This window comes from Lipotes vexillifer, unplaced genomic scaffold (genome assembly GCF_000442215.2).
Source record: "Lipotes vexillifer unplaced genomic scaffold, Lipotes_vexillifer_v1.1 scaffold798, whole genome shotgun sequence".
Lineage (NCBI taxonomy): Eukaryota > Metazoa > Chordata > Mammalia > Artiodactyla > Lipotidae > Lipotes > Lipotes vexillifer.
The window spans coordinates 198,700-221,801 of NW_006791593.1; the positions used below are offsets into that span (position 1 = coordinate 198,700).

Sequence of the window (23,102 nt, forward strand, 5' to 3'; positions counted from 1 at the left end):
GCGCCACGTACCCAAAAAAAAAAAAAAAAAAAAAAAGGGAAGGATGGTAATTTTGAGGGACCACCAAAAGCCAAAGCCAGTGGGAGGTTTCCTTTGGATTGAGAAATTGGCTTAGTTGAAAACAACAGATGAAAGGGAGAGAGGAAGGAAACTTAAGTGAAATTGAATAACTCAGAAGTGAGGGAGGGTGGGTGGGGGGGAAGTGGATGGAAAGTTTGGAGAAAGCAGAAGGGTATGGGATAGCAGTATGTTTTTTTTCCCCATAACATTTGGTTTTTCTCTCTCTCTCTTTTTAAAAACAATTTATTGGCGTGTAGTTGGTTTACAGTGTTGTGTCAGTAGGAATGAGACTGCTTTTGCTCTGAGACCTCCAGGAAGGATGACCAGAGTATGTCATTTTCTCAGCTCCATTTTCTGTCTCCTTGATTTTCACATGCTCCTGTACCAAAGCCATCCCAATTAGGTAAGCAAAGCCAGTACTTAAATGTCTCACAAGCTTCCAAGTAGTATTTATTTTCTTGGTATCAAGCTTCCTCACAGCTGAGACATTTGAAACTTTCTTCAAGGTGGAACAAACCTCATGAAAGTGTCAGAATGGAATACAAGTCTACTTGGTGTTACAAAGGTTCAAACTGAACTCTGAACAGAAGCCTTACTCACTGCTAACAAATTTGTAAGTTTCAGATCATGATAAAAAAAATAAAGTGCTGTCAATTTACAATTTAATTTCTTATAAGATGTAATAAAATATCTGTATCTTTTCCAATCATAAAAGCAACATATACTCATTATGAAAATTTATATAATGAGGAAGTGTATGAAGTTAAAAGCAAACCCAGGTGACCTGGGTTATCCATGTACGTAGAGCTTTCCAAGCAGAAGTAGACAGTGAGGAAGAATCCAGGTCTGGAGTTAGCTTGCCTGGGTTTAGGCCTTACTTACAATTCTCTGGGAGGTCCCCACTTTCTCATCTGAAAACTAATGGGTATAATAACTGGGTGGCCATGGAGGATTAGATGAGATGTGTATAAAGATAAAGTGTGTAAAACAGCACTGTGCTGAAAAACTAGGAAGTGTTTAATAAAAAAAAATTACTCTTAAATGCCTGTAGTATATATGCTATTGTACTGTATGTATTATTTATTAACTTGGTTTCCCATATTCTATGCTGTAGACATGTTTCTGTATCAGTACATGTAGCTCTACATCTTTTTTAATGGTTTCAAGTCTCATTAGTCCCTTCCCTGCATAGGCTTTTAAAGAAGCCTGTTAACTATGAAAGTAGTTAACTATTATTATTGCCTTGGCTAGATTATCCAACAGAATTTTTATTTTTTTAACTGAAGTATAGTTGATTTGCAACATTGTGTTAGTTTCAGGTGAAGAGCAAAATGATTTAGTTATGTGTGTGTGTGTGTGTGTGTGTGTGTATAAACTGAATCATATATACATATATATATTCTTACATTCTTTTCCATTATAGGTTGTTACAAGATATTGAATATAGTTCCCTGTGCTGTATATACAGTGGGTCCTTGTTTTCCAACAGAATTTTTAATGAAAATTGTGAGAGTGGGCATCCTCTCCTTGTTCCTGCCCTGAATGCATATGCCTCTACTGTTGATTGGCCAGTTATATAAATGGACAGTGGTCAGATCCTATATGAAAACAGACTTCTGACTTACAACCTCTGCAGCAACCATTCCAGGACGCCAGACCATCACCTCTGTAGCATTTGGCCCAAATAGGTCAGGACTTGGTCAGTAACTGCCAGCTTCCTTAATTTTTTCCCCTGCTTCCAACTCAGGACCAGCCACAGAAAGTCAAATATGCTCCCCCAGACAATGACAAGGTACCTTGCTTTTAGTTAACCCACCTCCAGCTTCCCCATGCCAACAGTCTCCAATCAGTGTGTTTGCGAAGCCTGTCTGTCTTTTCACTATGAAGCTGTCTCTCTCCTGCCTGCCTGCCTTTGAGTCTCTGCCAAACACAAGTGATGCTGGCTGACTCCTTTGCTACAGCAAGCTCCAAATAGCCTCTGCTTGTTCTCATTTGGGTAATATTTGTTTATTCCCACACACTGTTAAGTGTGTCATCTATTAATGGTTTTTCTAATGATTATTCATCTATGAATTTCTAGAATGAGCCGTTCTTTGATCTTGTTGTAGTGTCAGTTACTCAGCACATGTTTGTTGAGTACCCAGTATGAGCCAGGGACTGTGCTAGGCTTAGGTGAGATAGGAATAGCCCCAATAGATGTGTTTTCTGCTCTTGTAGAATTATGGTCTAGTAGGGAAGACAGACAGCTCATCAGATAAGTACACACCTTGATTGTGGTGTGAAGGACAAAAGAGCTTCAGGAAACTGAGGAGTGAACGGCGAGGAAACCCAGAAGTGTGGGGTGTCCTGTACGCCAAGAAGGCGGCAGCATTTCCAGAAGGTCAAATGTGTCAAGAGCCACGAAGAGGTCAAGTGTAAGGAGGTAAAGAATGAGTATTACGTTTTTCTGTTTTTAAGCAGTATTCCTCATATATTTTCTTCTATGGTTGTTTCTGCCAGCTTCATCGTTTACATTAATATTTAAGTGAGTTTTTGTAAGTTCCTTTATAGCTTGCATTGATTTCCAATGTGACTTCAGATTTTTCAGAAATTCGATATATAAAAGTTACATATAAAATTCTTTGTGAGGATTTTGGCCAGACAGGTGAAAAGGAACCCTGAGGCCAACTGGCTGTAATGAGGGTCAGCCGGAAAGAAGGCATGGCCCCAGGAGAATCCTTCCCTGATCCTCTGGACCGGCTCTGCAGTCTCTCTGGTTTCACATCTCATATCACTTCATTGGTATCTCCCGGTGGCACTTGACATCTTCTGCTTTGTGTTAGATGTGTTTGTCTAGTGTCTCTTCATCCCTGATTTGTGGCCACTTACCCAAGCCACCGAGGGAGGGACCCCTCCGCCTGTGCCTCTGTAAACATCAGGAGTGCTGCCTTGTACTTGACAGGTGCTCAAGGATTTTTCTTTTGGACTTGAGTTCAGGTGATGAGGATCTAGTGATAGCTATCACTCCAATAACTGTTTAGAAAAATCTTGATGAATTTATTCAATTAGATGTTTGAAAAGAATGATGGGGGAGGATCCATGCTAAGCTCCAAATTTCAAGGTGGAGACCTAGGAGAATGGTCATGGCTGCCACAATGTTGAAATTTCCTAACACTGCATTTGCAAGCTCGACATTCAATGTTTCTTCATTTAGAGTCCGCAGCAATCGCTGGGCAGTGCCGGGTTTTGGCATGAATGCAGAATACTATTGTAAAGATGTTTTGCTTCATACAAAGACAAGCACAGCTGTTGTTAAGCATCAAAGCTAAGTACAAATAAACAAGGACCTGCTGTATAGCACAGGGAACTATACTCAATATTTTGTAATAACCTATATGGGAAAAGAATCTGAAAAAGAATATATATATATATATTAATCACTTTGCTGTACACCTGAAACTAACACAACATTGTAAATCAACTATACTTCAATAAAAAATTAAAAAATGAAAAATGAAAAAAAAATGAAAAAAAATTCTTCCTAATGTTTATTTTCTCCACCAGAAAATGGAAAATGATGTACATTCCCTGCTGATTGTTGTCATTTACTTGACAGCACTGGTGTTGAATACCTAATATTGCTTTGTGTCTCCTGCACCATCAGCTAGAATAGGCTTATGCTGTGAGTGGCATCTGTTAATTAACTAATGTGGAAAGACGTCACTGACGTGGAATACTGTTGTGGGATAATAGACCTGCTGTGTACAAATGCCAAAATAAGTTTGGCAAAATAAGATTTTTTTTTTTTTTTTGCGGTACGTGGTCCTCTCACTGTTGTGGCCTGTTCCGTTGCGGAGCACAGGCTCCGGACGTGCAGGCTCAGCGGCCATGGCTCACGGGCCCAGCCGCTCCGCGGCATGTGGGATCTTCCCGGACCGGGGCACGAACCCATGTCCCCTGCATCGGCAGGCGGACTCTCAACCACTGCGCCACCAGGGAAGCCAGCAAAATAAGATTTTAATGAAGCAGATTGATTTTCAAGGCAGAGTGTCTTGGTGCCATGGCAGTTTTCTATCCCTTCTTTTTGTTTACACTTCTTTAGCCCTTTCTATGTCTCTAGTAATGGGAGAGATTCAACTTGGTATGTAAAGCCCTTCCCATTACCTTTCTTATCCTTATCTCTTCCTAATTACATCTTTTAAAATAAATCTGGGGGTTTTTTTGCATTCACTTCTTAGACTGAATAGTTGTAGTTTCCTCTTTTTCCTTTTTCAGTCATTTCAGTTACAAAAAAGCTATCTTGCATAGTGTGTAATAGCACAGACTGTGGAGCCACATGGCCTTGGCAAAGGCATGTAACCTTTCTCAGCCTCAGTCTCATCATCTGTGAAATGGAGCTGTTAAGGAGATTTTTTTTTTTTTGTTAGATATCTGTTAAAGCACTTAGAATAGTACCTGGCACGTGATAAGAGCCATCCAGGTTTTTGCTGTTATTACTGTTTCTCTGGCTAGTTCTAATACCTAGCTTTTAGTTTAGAGTATTGATGTTATTTTACTATTTATTTATTTATTTTACTAATAGTCACAGTTTGTTATTGTGAATCTTTATTGAAGTGTCTGCAAATAATTTTCCATGTAGCGTTTTAGTAGGTTTAGAGAAACACAATATTCATTTGCCACATTCTGACTTATAATTACAAAGTATCAGAGCTAAAGGAAACCTCAGGTGTCACACAGTGCTCCTTCATCGTCATTTTCTAGTAAGGAAATTATGGCTCAGTAAGAAGGAGAGAGTTGACCACAGTCACTCTGTTAGGTTCTATAGGGCTGAGACCAGGATATGTGTCTCCAGGCTCTCAGTCCATTGTGCTTTCTCTGCTATAATTTGAATGATATAGTCTCCCTCTCCGTATTTGGCCAACCTGAAATGAGCCAATTCATAAGCTTTTCCTACAGAACAATGTAATGACTATAGAACATCTCTAACATTATCAGATTGGGTTCTCTAAGGTTTTGGTCTGTCAGCTGATGCAAACTCACAAGTATGTCTCATCAGTAGGAACAGTGACTGAGGACTTCTTGGTAAAGACGACAGACTAAGCCAAAAGAATTACTTTTGTTTCCTCCTTGTATTAGTTTCTAACAAAGCGACAGGTTTAGCATCCTAAAACAACATAAAAAATGTATTCTCTTACAGTTCTGGAGGTCAGAAGTCTAAAGCCATCTGTTGGCAGGGCTTCATTCCTTCTAGAGGTTTCTGTTTCCCTGCCTTGAAAACCCAAGTTGAAGAGCTGCTAGAAGCTGCTGTATTCCTAGGCTTTTGGCCCCTCCCTTGCATCACTCCAACCTCTTGCTTTTGTCATCACCTTTCCTACTACTGTCTCCGATCTCCTGCTTCCCTCTTCTAAGAACCCTTGTGATTACATTCGACCCACTTGGATAATCCAGGATAATCTCTCCATCTCAAGATCCTTAATCACACTTATATAGTCCCTTTTGCCATTTTAAGGTAATATTCACAGTTTGCAGGGATTAGGATGTGGATATCTTTAGGGAGAGGGGGCATTATTTACCCTACCATACCACAGTCTCAAAATGCCATTAAAATAAGAGTCAAATTATTTAAATCGAAATCATTAATAATTATTAAATTATTAATAAATTATTAATAATTATTAAATTATCAAATTTTTAAAGAGTTAAATTATTAACTCCAGGGAAAACAAGAAATTTCCCAGGAAAGGAAAAATAATCATAGTTTTCTATATGATTTATTTAGGAATAGTGTTTACAGTCATAGCAGTGCAATCACTGAACATCAATCTGATTAAAAGTAAGAGATAATCATAGTGGGGGATGAGGCGTGGGAATTGTGTGCATGCGAGGTAGGGGTGGGGAAAGAGAGCTGCATCTTCATTATTTAATTAATTTATTTATTTATTTATGGCTGTGTTGGGTCTTCGTTTCTGTGCGAGGGCTTTCTCTAGTTGTGGCAAGCGGGGGCCACTCTTCATCGCGGTGCGCAGGCTTCTCACTATCGCGGCCTCTCTTGTTGCGGAGCACAGGCTCCAGACGCGCACGCTCAGCAGTTGTGGCTCACAGGCCCAGTTGCTCCGCGGCATGTGGGATCTTCCCAGACCAGGGCTTGAACCCGTGTCCCCTGCATTGTCAGGCAGATTCTCAACCACTGCGCCACCAGGGAAGCCCTGCATCTTCATTATTGTATGGTAGGAAGTCATCAGATAATGTCTAAAGCTAAAATACCGCAAGTGTGTTTAGTGTTACAGAGATAAATAATAAAATAATCAAGTAAAACTAGTTGCCTCTGGGGAGAGGAGGATGACCTGGGGCTGCAATAGACTGACAAAAATAAAAATAAGTAAATAAATGCAGATTGAAAGAAAGGGAAGTAGGACGGGGATACGCATGGAGTCAAGAAAGGATTTTTTGAAGATGACTGAGTAACTTGAAAATTGACATTTGGGGAACTGCTAATCTATCCAGTTAAAAGAGGACTTAAAAACAAGAATTCCCAGTCTCCTGTGTTGGTTAGGACTCTTACCTGCATGTATCAGAAACTTGACTCAAACTAGCCACATGAAAAGTGGAAGGTCTGTGAGTCCAAGGGTGTCTGATGGCACTCAAGGCAGAATCATTCCTGGGCCCCAGAAACAGCTAGAGCCAGGGGCCCAAATGTGACACCCGAAGCCCTTCTCCCCCCAGTTTCTCTTTTCTCTCCATCACTTTCCTTTTCATTCTTGTTATAGCCCTGCATCCTTGCTGTTTGATCCTTGAGATGATGCATCACCACTGCCACTCCCCTGTTTCAAATGTTAAAATGTTCCCCAGAGAGATGTGGCTCTCTCCTTCCCTGCCCTGCTTCTGGAACTCCAGGGGAAGAAAACAGGGCTGGGGACACAGTCACCTTGCGCAGAGCATACAGCGGCCAGGCGATATCTAAACTTCCCGGCTTCTCCTTCTCGGGGTTAACTTTATCATGGAATTTTGTTTTAAAAATGGGATACTATCTAGTTCTTTAAAAGAACAAGTAAGCACTTTATATAGTGTGGGAAGATGTCTCTGACAGATTCTTCAGTGAAAAAAAGCAAGCCATAGAATCTGTTCCATGCATGTATGTGTGTGTGTGTTTATGTATATTTCACATGCCTCGAAAGAATCCATAGCAAGCCCTTATGTATCGTGATTTTTAAGGAAATGGAATGTCTGGGGAGTTTTAATTCTCTATGTCACACATTTTATATACAAATACATATATCTGTATTATTCGAATATTTACAGAGTATAAGAAAAAATGCGAATTTGTCCATAATGAGTATATATCGCTTTTATAATAAGAAACCAATGGGAGAAATCTTTGCCACCTTGCATTGCCTATAGGATAAAACCTAGGGTCTTCTGCCTTGGGAATCTGACTACAGCCGCCCTCTCACAGGCCCTATGTTCTAGCCTTCACACAATTGCTTGACTACGGCATGTTCAAATCCCAACTGGAAATCTTTCTCGTGTTGACCAAAACTAGTGAGCCCCTCCTCCCTCCTGCCTATCCAAACCCTCATGTCCTACCAAGGCCACTTTTAGTCCCTCCTTCCCCTGTCCTCCCACTGATCATTGCTCTCTGACACATAGCACCAAGCTGACCTTTTATTCTGTGATGTGTTTCACATGTGGATATCTTTTTAACAGGGCCTTGAAAAGAAGGAGCCACTTGTTGAGTTTTTTCCCTCATTGTCTGGCACTATGAAATTTACATCATATGAGCTCTGCATATTGCACATGAACCATTGGCTAAGTGACTGATGCGTGCTTTCTCCTGAACGTTTACCCACCAGCTGGGAGATAGATGGCAGGGGAAGGAAAAGGAAGGACTGAAGGTCTTCTGGGGCCTCAAGAGCACATCTCTAGCTCAGGGCCCAGCTCATAGAAGCCCCTTCATAATTCAGCAAGTGCTGCGTTGTAGTCGGAACGGAATTAGACAAAGCTTCCAGGCTTTGCGGAGTGGACTTTGGGCTGTGTTGCTGCTGAGGAGTCTCCCTCCCTCACAGGAGGGTTTCCTTCCCTGCTCCTCCACTCCACTCTCTTCTAGCGCTTTCCTGGGCATTGCACGTGTATGATTCATTGTTCTTTACCCATTAATTTCCTTATAAAAACTGGAAAGTTTCTGTACCTTTGAGTTAATAAAATTTACTTAGTTATAAACAATATTGTATTATAAGTTTCAGGCATGAAATTAGCATCCACTTCTACTTTTTATATTCTCACTTTCCAAAATTGTTCCAGGTATATTTGTTTAAATTAATCCTATGCTCTTTTAGCTGTCTCTGAGTAATTAAAATTCACGTTATCTTCAGTGCACAAATCCTTTACGTGTTAAGCTGCTCCTTTCAATGGTTTTTATAATTGAGTTCATTCTGTCCAGAACTTTTACCTCTCAAGTATGCAACTAGAGCCTTATTCTGGCCACACGGAAATAGGTTTATGTGTTGCTAAAATTCAGGATCTCTGTTTAAACCAGAAAAGGGCATTGCAGCCCCTGAGACAGCTGGCCAGGATAAATCATGCACCTGGAATAATTCAGTCCAGTGTTCTTTATCTGTGGAACTGAGTGATTCTGTGCTAATCACAGGAGAATCCAGGGACAGTTGTGGACTCAGGGGAGCTGGAGTGAGTTTGTTTTTAAGATACTCTCATAGACAAAGTTTTCTTAGGAAAGTAATTCAGAATGAATGCCCTGAATACAGAGTCCGTTCAGGTTTTCGGAAGAAAAATGTCACTTAAACATTAGTGTCTGTCATATTTGAGAGGTCCCAGCCTATGACATACTTTCCATTTCAGGTTCAATGAGTTAGTAATTTCAGAGCACAGAATTATGAATTGGCTAGTCATCCTCATCTAGCAAGACTTATTCAGTGTTCCTCTCCTGACTGGGGAAAGCCAGACTCCCATGGGCCCTTGGTGTTTGGGAGGGACGGGTGTGAGGGTGAGGGCTTTAGGTGAGAGTGGACACCAAAGGTCCAGGGCAGAGGCATGCAGAATTGGAAGGGCAGGGACTTTCCTGCTGGTCTAGTCGTTAAGACTCCGTGCTTCCACTGAAGGGAGCGCGTGTTTAACCCCTGGTCGGAGAACTAAGGTCCTGCATGCCACACGGCACGGCCAAAAAAAAAAAAAAAAAAAAAGGAATTGGGAGGGCAGATGCGGGAGGAAGATGAAGTCTGGGGTGAGGGGTTGGGCTGGCACCGGGCACTGTGTGGACACCCAGGGCCTCTTAGGAAGCACCTATGCCAGCCTGTGCAGGCAGGTTGGACACAGATAAACGGGCTGGAAAAACAGAGGCAAAGACTGACACTAAGATGGTTCAGTAATTCTTAACCTCAGAGATGTTTGGACGTGTTTTCGTTTGGGGTCATTTCTGTGTGTGTGTGTCAGCTCCTTAATTTTGCCCAGGAATGGTTGCTGGGATGCTACAGCTCAGGACCCACGCCATTCACAGATGCCTCCATTTACCCTTCAGTGTATCCAGGACAGTATTGCCACTTTCACCCTCCATGTTCTTCTATTTAAAAGAAGATGTTTAACTCAGCTGATGTGATATGACTTTGGTGGTTTTGGTGGTTAAGCGTTGATCATTTTGGGAAAAACAAAACCATTTCCCCACATCGAGTTGCACAGATGCTTTTATACTCCTCTTCCGGATTGTCTGTTTAGGTTGACTCTAATGAACCCTAGTGGAAATGACCACATGTTTGTATGATGTAAATGTAGAATTATCTGCAAGGAAGCCTGTATCTGGGGAGTTTATGCTTGGATTTAGAGTGTTGTTTTCAAATCATTAATGATAGAAATGGAAAGTACTTTCAAAAGCTTGGAATTTCAAAGTGTACTCTTATATTAGTTCTCTGCTGCAACAGATTTTGAGAAAGTAATATTATAATAAGGACACAGTGACCAAAGCTGGGAACAGCTCATGCACATTAATATTTCTGGAATATTAAACGCTTGAAAATAACTTATGGGGATGACCCCTTTAGAGATTTGCTTATAATTAACCCAGAATAATTCTTGGATTTTTTTTTGAAGAGTTGGTTATGATTCATGTAAAATAGTTCTTGCATTCTATGACTTAATGAATTTTGATTTCTTTTAGAGATGCTGGGATGGAGTATTCAGATAGCATTTGGCCAGAGGATTGGGAAGTTCTAGGACGCTATCCCAAATGTCTTTGTACGGCATCTCTAAGGGAGATGACAGGCAAGCAATGCACAGAAACCCTTTTCATTATACTGGTCTCCGTAGAGGACCGCCCTTAGCCCCACTTCCTATACTAGGTCCATCTGCTGGCCTAGAAACAGAGATGGCTGTTGCTATTCCTGTGTATTTGCCTCGGCGTTGGAATCTCAATCTCAATCTCTTGGATCTCAACACCCTCATGCAGGAGAGCCTTCTCTTCCTTGCCCACAGATGCAAGCCAGCTAGCCCGAGGGGAGGGCCAGGGGACATAGCAAGGGGCTGTGCATTTGCCCTGAGGGTCTGGAGCAGAGCTGACCTTAGCCAATATCTCAGACTGGGTCTGGTTGAGAGAAGAGGCGCAGAAACCCCCTCCCAAGACAGCAACAAAAGAAATGGCTGGGCCCTTCCCAGGGGCTCAGGCCTCTGCCTCTGCTGTATTGTCATTAGCCTTCTTAGGGGCAGAGGAAGGTAGAAAAGAGCCATACACACGTGCCTGCTGACAGATGAATCCCTTGCAAAGTTTTCACTCTGGAGAACACAGCCTGGCAGTATCCTGGAACTTCATTCAGTCTCTCTGGAGGTGGAGTATCTTTCTGTTGACTGGGGAGAATGAAAGTACAGAAATGGGGAATGGTGACTTCCTTTCCTTCCCTTTGCCACCTCCTTAGATTTATGCCTTCACTTTAGTAAAATGCATCATGTGTTAGCTCATTCTCAGAGCTTTGCCTGTTTGAACAGTCTAATCCTCAGGTTCCGTAGGGTGAGATGAGGGGACCAACAGGCTGCCTCCTTTGCTCCCACAGAGGATGTGGACAACTGGTGTGGTCAGCTCTATGCAAATGCCAGTCCAAGCTCTCCTGCCTTCCAAGAAACTCTATTTCCTAACTCCCTCTATGGGGAAATTCTGGACAGCATGGAAGCAAATATGTCAAAACCTACATGGTATGTGGGAAAATGTAACAAGGAAGGTCTGGCAACTTCAAGTCTGACTTCAGGGCACAGGACCTAACGAGTTTTACCAACAACTGTCTTCAGTAACCTGGAACTTGTCTCAGGCTTTGAACTGTGTCAGCTAGATACCCTTGACACCCTTTTTCTGTTTGATTCTGGTCATTTGTTGATGTCTGTGGCATTATGTTATTAGGGCTCTTTCTCTGTTATGTTGGCACCTTTGGCTCCATCTCCCCTGTAAATTCCTCCCCTGTCTGGGATCTACTCATCTCTCAGTCTTTAACTCTGGGCCTCTGTCTTGCCCGTCCTTGGGAACTTTTCCACTTTCTCCAGTCATCTCCCACCCTTTTCCGATCTGACTGTTAGCTGGTTTCTAGGCCTTCATCTCCAACAGCCTTTGGGCCTTGGCTTTTGGATGTTATCTCAAACTCGTGTGTCTTGAAAACTAAAGTGCATTATAGTTCCTGGAAAACTCAATTGCCCATTTCCTCCAGTGAGGGTCTAGTTCTCCTGTCTCTTACTGAGGCTTTTTGGCCACACCTCACTGTTGCCAGGAAGTCACAAATCACACTTGCTGAGGGATATTTCTGCCCCCTCCTTGCTTCCCTCCTCACCAGCACTTGGTCATGGCATAACTGCAGAGGTTTCCTCATTGACCTTCTGGTCTCAGTTCCCCACTGGCTGCTCCCAGAGGCTCCGTGGTATTGACAGTAATGGACCTTGGAGTTATATGCAGGTCCAGATCACTTTGTGACTCCTGCTTACTCTGTGACCTTGAACTGGTTACTTAAATCCCCTGAGTTTTCGTTTTCACATCTAGAAAGTGGCGATATTAGCATCTGTTCCCTGGAGCTGTTAGAGAATTCAGATGAGATATTAAATGTAAAAAGCCAAGTGAAGGTCCAGTGCCAGGCACAAAGCAGGTGCTCAGTAAATGCTGCTCTCATCCCAGCAGAGGCCACACTTCCTGCTTCACTTAACTTCCTCCGACCTCTCTCAGTCTATCCCAACTGATTTTCTTTAGCTCTTTTAAAATTTAGGTATGGTTTATATACAGTGAAACGGACAAACCTTATATATACAGTTCAGTCATTTTTGAAAAATGCATATATTCCTGTAACCAACACCTTGTTAAAGTATAGAACATTTCTGTTACCCTAGAAAGTTCTGTTCTGCCCCTCCCTCAGAAGCAGCTACTATTCTGTTTCAATCAACATAGACGAGTTTTCTTTAAACGTATTCATACAGATGAGTTTATATACCCTCTTTTTGTTCCCGGTGTCTTTCTTTCAGCCCTGTTTTTGAGATTCAGCCATGTTGTTATAGGATTTAGTGGTTCATTCCTTTTTATTGCTGAGTGGTACTCCATTGTATGAATATATCTCAGTTTGTTTATCTGTTCTCCTGTTGATGGACACCTGGGCTATTTCCGATTTGGGGCTATTTTGAACACAGGTCTAAGGAGTCTTTCTGTGGACATATGTTTTCATTTTATTTGGATAAATCCCTAAGAATGGAATTGCTAGGAAATGTAGTAAATATGTATTTAAATTTATAAAAAACTGCCATCTGTTTCCCATCAGCAGTATATGTAAGTTCTGGTCATTCTACATACTCACCAACATTTGGTGGTGTCAGTTTTTTCATTATAATTATTCCTGTTTGTGTGTGGTGGTATCTCATTGTAAATTTGGTGTTTCCTGATGACTAATGATGTTGAACAATTTTCATGTGCTTACTGACATATCTTTTGTAAACTAAGTGTTCAAGTCTATTATCCATTTTAAACATGGGGTATTTTGGGGTTTTTTTATTGAGTTTAGGAATCATTTACATATTCTGGATATGTTACTTTTTTTTTTTTTTTTTTTTTTTTTAACTGGTGTCCCTGGAACTTTATAATGCCACCACTCTCTCTGATTGTAATTGTCATGACAGCGCAAGTGGCTAAATATGGCTACTTGTGATACACATGATATTTGGACTTCAGTTATTCCAATAATTGCTTACTTAAGGTCAATTCAACATACATGAAAGAGAGTTTTAAAACCCACATCATCTGCCAGTTGACACCATCCATGTCACATTTATTCCATTTATCCTACGATCATTTGCTAAGAGAAACTGTCAGCTGCCAAGTGTCACTTCTGTGGCCAAAATCTGAATTATTTTTTAATTTTTATTTTATTTATTTATTTAGGAATGTTAAAATATTTATTCAGAGATTAGCCATATATTGGGGGTCCTTTCCTAAAACCCAAACATGAAAACCCCCAAAGGAAAATTCCATATAGACTATGATTGCAAATGACTAATGCAATATAATTTAAGTAAAACATGGAAAATACATTGCCTTTTTAATAAAGATCTAAATTGTGTTCCTTTTGGAAGGCTTTGTTTTGTTTTGTTTTGAATTTTATTTTATATTTTTTATACAGCAGGTTCTTATTAGTCATCCATTTTATACATATTAGTGAATACATGTCAATCCCAATCTCCGAATTCATCCCACCACCGCCCCCCACCACTTTCCCCCCTTGGTGTCCATACATTTGTTCTCTGCATCTGTGTCTCAATTTCTGCCCTACAAACTGGTTCATCTGTACCATTTTCTAGGTTCCACATATATGCGTTAATATACGATATTTGTTTTGCTCTTTCTGACTTACTTCACTCTGTATGACACTCTCTAGATCCATCCACGTCTCAACAAATGACCCAATTTCGCTCCTTTTTATGGCTGAGTAATATTCCATTGTATATATGTACCACATCTTCTTTATCCATTCATCTGTCGATGGGCATTTAGGTTGCTTCCATGTCCTGGCTATTGTAAATAGTGCTGCATTGAACACTGGGGTGCATGTGTCTTTTTGAATTATGGTTTTCTCTGGGTATATGCCCAGTAGTGGGATTGCTGGGTCATATGGTAATTCTATTTTTAGTTTTTTAAGGAACCTCCACACTGTTCTCCATAGTGGCTATATCAATTTACATTCCCACCAACAGTGCAAGAGGGTTCCCTTTTCTCCACATCCTCTCCAGCACTTGTTGTTTGTAGATTTTCTGATGATGCCCATTCTAACTAGTGTGAGGTGATACCACATTGTAGTTTTGATTTGCATTTCTCTAATAATTAGTGATGTTGAGCAGCTTTTTGTGGGCTTCTTGAAAATCTGTATGTCTCCTTTGGAGAAATGTCTATTTAGGTCTTCAGCCCATTTTTGGATTGGGTTGTTTGTTTTTTTAATATTGAGCTACATGAGCTTTTTCTGTGTTTTGGAGATTAATCCTTTGTCCATTGATTTGTTTGCAAATATTTTCTCCCATTCTGAGCGTTGTCTTTTCGTCTTGTTAGTAGTTACCTTTGCTTTGCAAAAGCTTTGAAGTTTCAGTAGGTCCCATTTGTTTATTTTTGTTTTTATTTCCATTACTCTAGGAGGTGGATCAAAAAAGATCTTGCTCTGATTTATGTCAAAGAGTCTTCTTCCTATGTTTTCCTCTAAGAGTTTGATAGTTTCTGGGCTTACATTTAGGTCTCTAATCCATTTTGAGTTTATTTTTGTATATGGTGTTAGGGAGTGTTCTAATTTCAGTCTTTTACATGTAGCTGTCCAGTTTTCCCAGCACCACTTACTGAAGAGACTGTCTTTTCTCCATTGTATATCCTTGCCTCCTTTGTCATAGATTAGTTGACCATAGGTGCGTGGGTTTATCTCTGGGCTTTCTATCCTTTTCCATGTATTTCTGTTTTTGTGCCAGTACCATACTGTCTTGATTACTGTAGCTTTGTAGTATGATCTGAAGTCAGGGAGTCTGATTCCTCCAGCTCCATTATTTTCCCTCAGGACTGCTTTGGCTATTTGGGATCTTTTGTGTCTCCATACAAATTTTAAGATTTTTTGTTCTACTTCTGTAAAAAATGCCATTGGTAATTTGATAGGGATTGCATTAAATCTGTACATTGCTTTGGGTAGTATAGTCATTTTCACAATATTGATTCTTCCCATCCAAGAACATGGTATATCTCTCCATCTCTTTGTATCATCTATAATTTCTTTCATCAGTGTCTTATAGTTTTCTGCATACAGGTCTTTTGTCTCCCTAGGTAGGTTTATTCCTAGGTATTTTATTCTTTTTGTTGAAATGGTAAATGGGAGTGTTTCCTTAATTTCTCTTTCAGATTTTTCATCATTGTTGTATAGGAATACAAGAGATTTCTGTGTATTATTTTGTATCCTGCAACTTTACCACATTCATTGATTAGCTCTAGTAGTTTTCTGGTGGCATCTTTGGGGTTCTCTATGTATAATATCATGTCATTTGAAAACAGTGACATTATTACTTCTTCTTTTCCAATTTGTATTCCTTTTATTTCTTTTTCTTCTCTGATTGCTACGGCGAGGACTTCCAAAACTATGTTGAATAATAGTGGTGAGAGTGGGTAACCTTTTCTGTTCCTGATCTTAGAGGAAATGCTTTCAGTTTTTCACCATTGAGAATGATGTTTGCTGTGGGTTTGTCGTATATGGCCTTTATTATGTTGAGGTAAGTTCCCTCTATGCCTACTTTCTGGAGAGTTTTTATCATAAATGGGTGTTGAATTTTGTCAAAAGCCTTTTCTGCATCTAGTGAGATGATCATATGGTTTTTCTTCTTCAATTTGTTAATATGGTTTATCACATTGATTTGCTTATGTTGAAGAATCCTTGTATCCCTAGGATAAATCCCAGTTGATCATGGTGTATGATCCTTTGAATGTGTTGTTGGATTCTCTTTACTAGTATTTTGTTGAGGATTTTTGCATCCATACTCATCAGTGATATTGGTCTGTAATATTTTTTTTTTGTAGTATCGTTGTCTGGTTTTGGGATCGGGGTTATGGTGGCTTCGTAGAATGAATTTGGGAGTGTTCCTTCCTCTGCAAGTTTTTGTAAGTCTTTGAGAAGGATAGGTGTTAGCTCTTCTCTGAATGTTTGATAGAATTCACCTGTGAAGCCATCTGGTCCTGGACTTTTGTTTGTTGGAATATTTTTAATTGCAGTTTCAATTTCATTACTTGTGATTGGTCTGTTAATATTTTCTATTTCTTCCTGGTTCAGTCTTGGAAGGTTATACCTTTCTAAGAATTTGTCCATTTCTTCCAGGTTGTCCATTTTATTGGCATAGAGTTGCTTGTAGTAGTCTCTTAGGATGCTTTGTATTTCTGTGGTGTCTGTTTTAACTTCTCCTTTTTCGTTTCTAATCTTATTGGTTTGAGTCCTCTCCCTCTTTTTCTTGATTGTCTGGCTAATGGTTTATCAATTTTGTTTATCTTCTCAAAGAACCAGCTTTTAGTTTTATTGATCTTTTCTCTTGTTTTCTTTGTTTCTGTTTCATTTATTTCCTCTCTATCTTTATGATTTCTTTCCTTCTGCTAACTTTGGATTTTCTTTGTTCTTCTTTCTCTAGTTCCTTAGGTGTAAGGTTAGATTGTTTATTTTAGATTTTTCTTGTTTCTTTAGGTAGGCTTGTATAGCTATAAACTTCCCTCTTAGAACTGCTTTTGCTGCATCCCATAGGTTTTGGATCATCGTGTTTTCATTGTAATTTGCTCTAGGTATTTTTTGATTTCCTCTTTGATTTCTTCAGTGATCTCTTGGTTATTTAGTAACGTATTGTTTAGCCTCCATATGTTTGCGTTTTTTACGTTTTTTTTCCCTGTAACTGATTTCTAATCTCATAGCGTTGTGGTCAGAAAAGATACTTGATATGATTTTAATTTTCTTAAATTTACCAAGGCTTGATTTGTGACCCAAGATGTGATCTATCCTGGAGAATGTTCCGTGCGCACTTGAGAAGAAAGTGTAATCTGGTGTTTTGGGATGGAATGTCCTATAAATATCAGTTAAATCTATCTGGTCTATTGTGTCATTTAAAGCTTGTGTTTCCTTAGTAATTTTCTCTTTGGATGATCTGTCCATGGGTGTAAGTGAGATGTTAAAGTCCCCCCATTATTACTGTGTTACTGTTGATTTCCTCTTTTATAGCTGTTAGCAGGTGCCTTAAGTATTGAGGTGCTCCTATGCTGGGAGCATATATAATTGTTATATTTTCTTCTTGGCTTGATCCCTTGATCATTATGTAGTGTCCTTCTCTGTCTCTTGAAATAGTCTTTATTTTAAAGTCTATTTTGTCTGATATGAGTATTGGTACTCCAGCTTTCTTTTGATTTCCATTTGCATGGAATATCTTTTTCCATCCCCTCACTTTCAATCTGTATGTGTCCCTAGGTCTGAATTGGGTTTCTTGTAGACAGCACATATATGGGTCTTGTTTTTGTATCCATTCAGCCAGTCTCTGTCTTTTGGTTGGAGCATTTAATCCATTGACGTTTAAGGTAATTATTGATATGTATGTTCCTATGACCATTTTCTTAATTGTTATGGGTTTGTTTTTGTAGGTCTTTTTCTTCTTTTGTGTTTCCCACTTAGAGGAGTTCCTTTAGCATTTGTTGTAGAGCTGGTTTGGTGGTGCTGAATTCTCTTAGCTTTTGCTTGTCTGTAAAGCTGTTGATTTCTCCATCGAATCTGAATGAGATCCTTGCTGAGTAGAGTAATCTTGGTTGTAGGTTCTTCCCTGTCATCACTTTAAATATGTCATGTCACTCCCTTCTGGCTTGTAGAGTTTCTGCTGAGAAATCAGCTGTTAACCTTATGCCAGTTCCCTTGTATGTTGTCTTTTTTCCCTTGCTGCTTAGAGATGAGGGTCTATTTCTGGAATGTGGAATTGGAAATATCTGCATGAACTCATTATTTTTTTTCTGTCTAAAAGATGTATACTTCTTATCTCTGTCCACTGAATCAGTGACCCAGTAGCAATGAGTGTTTCTAGTGCTGAGACCATGGTCTCTAAATACCAGTCTCATTAAAAGAAACCAGGACTCCTTCGAGAGGTAGCTAATGCACAGTCTTAGGCAGGAATTCATAAGATGAGCTTGAGACATATTATCTTAATAGAAGGTAGGTACCTTTCAAGGGGCTCTCAGTGGCCATAGATGGACAAGTTTAGCATAAAAAATAATAGTGGTTGAAATCAACTAAAATCCATAAAATATGTTATTTAAAAATCTATTATATTCACATTGATGCTCCAAAGTGAACTGATCAGTAACCTTGGTAATTTCTAGCTTCCCCCACCCCGCTACCTCAGTCCCATTTGGACTTGCAAGCGCTCCAAAATCATTGTTGTGAAAACTGGTAAATGATAACAAAGAAACATTTATCAAGCATCTACCTTGCCTTTCCTTTACAAACCATATTTTATGATAACAAAATAAGTTGATAAAGGAAGGTTCTTTATAGAAGAAAAGCAGATGAAAAAATATAGAAGGAATGACAGAATTTGAAAATTCCATATTGCCATGTCTAAAGAAATAATACAGCTGGACATTGGTCATTAGTAGATAACGTTTGATATGGAAGTTTATACTGGATGAGTTAGGCTAACAACCCGTGAACCCATGGGTCAATTTCAACATCATTAAGAGTAGAACAACCAGACAGTATATCCTTCCAGATATAATGCAACAGGATATACACAGTACCCAGCTCCAAGTATTATTGCCAAAATAAACCTGAATTAAATTGAGTCTCTAGGTCTAATTACCAGTTTACAGGAAATGCAGGGATATAAGAACGACCCAACAAGAACATCTGCAGGAAAAATATTCTCATTTTTCCAACAAATAAATGGCCTGAAAAATTGCAGGTGGGGAAGAGGACTGTTAGAGGTTAAAGGAGACTTAAGATCTGCGGCCAAATGGAATGTGTGGACCTGCTTTGTATCTTGAGTCAAACAAATGAACTGTAAAAAAAAAAAAAAAAAAAAGACAGTTTTTTGTGACAGTTGAGTTTTGAACGCAGATGGTATATTGAGTATGTTAAGAAGTGGGTTAATTGTATTAGGTGGTAATGGCGTTGTGGTTATGTTTTTTAAAAAAAGGTATTTGTGAGACTTACAGAGGTAGTTACAGGAGAAATAAGATGATATCTAGAATTTGCTTTAAAATACTAAAATAAAAGTAGATGGGGATAGTTAAACAATATTGACAAACTATTGATAATTCTGAAAGAGGGTGATAGGGATTCACTTTACTGAAATTTCTCATGACTTTCTTTGTTTTCATAATAAAATGTTTAAACAAGAAAGACTTGTATTTTCATCTGAAGTGAAAGTTCTGTCTATGAAGAGCACTGACTGTATGGCTGAGCTAGGCCATGTAACATCGTACTAATGGGCTTTGCTGGCATTTTCACTGTTATGAAGAAATATTTAGGTCATACTTCGTTTCTAATCTCATATGAGCACCTTCCCCGACAGCAGGTGACTTCCGAGTGTAATGTCAGAGCTTGGTGTTTGTTGCCTGTTTTTTCACAGGCTGGAAAGGCTTGCCAGCCCAGCATGAATTCGATCGCATTCATTGTTTCTGCTCCTTGCTTGAAGACTGAATAGAGATCAGGAAGAGCACAGTTGTTCATCAGCTGTTTCGTCTGAATCAAGGAGCATGTAGATGGGTATCCAGGGGTCTACCTCCTTCTGAAGGGCCATGTCCTTCTCTGCTGTTCACAGAGCTGGGCCCCTTGCACCTCTGACCATCAGCATGATGTGTCACAAAGTAAAATCATGAACTCCCCAAAAGAGAACATCGCTTGCAGCATGTGTTTACCACATACTACGTTTTAAAGCCCTTCTACCCTACCTGCAGCTCACAAACGCCAAGTGCTCATTCATAGCGTGCAGTTGAGTGATACATGCTAACTCAGAAGGGAATGCCTGTCGGTGTAATGCATGTGTCCTAATAATTGCTTTTCTTTACTATGTGTCGTTGATGATTTGTGCTATGAAACTTGTCACTTGATAGAGAAATTTTGCTAATAATTCATTCGACTTTCCCTTCAAGTATATTTATTTTCAGCTTTGTGGCTTATACCGGTTTTTGCCGCAAGGATTACAACTTTGAATGATGCTCTGTAATTTTGGTTTCTCTCTGCCTTTAGTGATAAAATTAATCGCTTTTGTAGTCTAATTACTTTGCACTTGTCTAGGAACACTAGATTGGTTTACTGGAAATGACAGTGTGCAGTGTCTGGGAAAGGTACCAAAGCTCGGATGGCTGTGCCTGGCAGAGTTTCCATCCAATTGTCCTGAGAACTAGGGACCAATGGATTGCAGGTCCAATAAATAAGTGGATTGCAGGTCCAGCTTACAACACATGTCCTCCTTCCTTGCCATGTTCTTTTTCCCCATCTGCTTGTGTAAAATATTTATATTCGAAGATTCACTTTTTTCTAGAACATTGAGATCTACTGATACTAAAGGACCCCCTTACCGTTTCGGTTTATAACATTTCATGTTGTCTTTTCACCACGTTTACATCTGAATCATTTTGGGAATTCAAAATGTAATGCTGCGTTACAATAATAATAAAAATGCCAACTTAAATGTATTGGTCATAACAAACTACATCAAAGTGAAAGTTGATGAAGACCAGCCACACTGTGAATATGAGGTTTGCAGAGACAGACCTGGCAATTTCTCAATTTCATGTTGCTTAAAATCATTATCGTACATTTTGGAATGCATGTGAAAAAAATCACTTCATTTCTTTAGCCTCTTGAGGTGACCCAGTTACTTGTCCATCCTTGATAGACCCCCAGTTCACTTGTGGTCTCTGAGCCACCCCATGAAGAACTGTACCTTTAAACAGAACCTGGGGACAGGATGTTTGCATACAGCACTGTGCAGTGTCAGGGAATCTTCCATCCCTGGAAGCCTGTCCATGTAGCATAGTGTTTCTCAAAGTGTAATTTGGGGAACCCTTCCATCAAAATCAGCGGGGGAGCTTTTTAACAAGTATATTCCTAGGCCTCATTCCAGGCTCCTGAGCAGACTCTCTGGGTGTGTGGCCTGAGAACATGCATTCTAGAAACCTTTCCCAAGTGTACCTGGTACAAATACAGTTGAAGGACTGTTTGGAGGTTATGCAATGCAGACGATGTATGCCTGCTCTGCTGGGTTTACGTGACACGTTATTTTTATATTTTATGATGAATGTTTTACCCTTCTCCTACTTTACCCCCAGGACTGGTCCATCACGTCTGTAACCTGTTCACTGAAACTGCCACACTGTGCTTGGATGTGGACAATAAAAACAACCACGAGATGGCAGCCGCTCTGCTATTTTCCCTGCTTGATATTTTGCACAGCATGCTGACCTATACCTCGGGGGTCGTGCGACTGGCTCTGCAGGTAGAGGACCTCTTTCTCCACATCTTGAACTGCCCTGTGCCACGTCCCACTTCCCTTTCCTTCTCTTTTCTCTCATCTTCCTTGAATGTGTCTTTATTTTTGGAAAAGAACATATGATTCTATAGGGAGAGAATACCATATTTATTAGCCATCTTTGGGTGACCAGTGTCAAGGACAGGTAATTTGAACACAAAGTCTGAAAGGAAAGCAGGAGAGGCCCAAGCAAGGAATTGGTGAGTACTCATTAGGGAACTGCTGGCGACCCAGAGATCATTTGGAGTGTGAGGCTGGCCAAGCAGTGTGTAGTCTTTCCTGTCCAGAGATGGCACCCCAGCCCACCCCCAACAGGATGGATTAGCTTAGCAGCGGATTGAGATTTTAGGTGCACATACACACGCACACATAATGTGTTTGTATGTGCATAGATACACACACATACATATACATGCATATGCAACACATAAACCCTCACACTTGCTTTCCCTTATGACTGATAATGTGGAATTGCAAGATTTTTTTTTGTTTTTTAATATCTTTATTGGAGTATAATTGCTTTACAATGGTGTGTTATTTTCTGCTCTATCACAAAGTGAAACATCTATACGTATACATATAGCTCCATGTCCTCTCCCTCTTGCGTCTCCCTCCCACCCTCCCTATCCCACCCCTCTAGGTGGACACAAAGCACCGAGCTGATCTCCCTGTGCTATGCGGCTGCTTCCCACTAGCTATCTATTTTATTTATTTTCCATTTGGTAGTGTCTATATGTCCATGCCACTCTCTCACTTCGTCCCAGCTTACCCTTCCCCCTCCCCGTGTCCTCAAGTCTATTCTCTACATCTGCATCTTTATTCCTGTCCTGCCCCTAGGTTCTTCAGAACCTTTTTTTTTTTTTTAGATTCCATATATATGTGTTAGCATACGGTATTTGTTTTTCTCTTTCTGACTTACTTCACTCTGTGTGACAGTCTCTAGCTCCATCCGCCTCGCTACAACTAGCTCAATTTCGTTTCTTTTTATGCCTGTAATATTCCATTGCATATAAGTACCACATCTTCTTTATCCATTCATCTGTCGATGGACACTTAGGTTACTTCCATGTCCTGGCTATTGTAAATAGAGCTGCAGTGAACATTGTGGTACATGACTCCTTTTGGAATTATGGTTTTCTCAGGGTATATGCCCAGTAGTGGGATTGCTGGGTTGTATGATAGTTCGATTTTTAGTTTTTTAAGGAACGTCCATACTGTTCTCCATAGTGGCTGTATCAGTTTACATTCCCACCAACAGTGCAAGAGGGTTCCCTTTTCTCCAGACCCTCTCCAGCCAGCATTTATTGTTTGTAGATTTTTTGATGATGGCCATTCTGACCAGTGTGAGGTGATACCCCACTGTAGTTTTGATTTGCATTTCTCTAATGATTAGTGATGTTGAGCATCCTTTCATGTGTTGGTTGGCAATCTGTATATCTTCTTTGGAGAAATGTCTATTTAGGTCTTCTGCCCATTTTGGGATTGGGTTGTTTGTGTTTTTGATACTGAGCTGCATGAGCTGTTTGTATATTTTGGAGATTAAT

At 40.0% G+C, this 23,102-nt stretch overlaps 1 protein-coding gene across 1 annotated transcript in view; it reads left to right on the forward strand.

The window, feature by feature from the left end:
- The window catches only part of LOC103079147 (serine/threonine-protein kinase ULK4-like), a gene marked incomplete at its 5' end in the record, with an annotated part of 395,550 nt that overhangs the window by 196,528 nt on the left and 175,920 nt on the right, over positions 1–23,102 (forward strand). Inside the window, one exon of the mRNA XM_007464471.1 lies at positions 21,359–21,525. Within this exon, the coding sequence (XP_007464533.1) occupies positions 21,359–21,525 (167 nt within the window). The remainder of the gene's footprint in view (positions 1–21,358; positions 21,526–23,102) is intronic.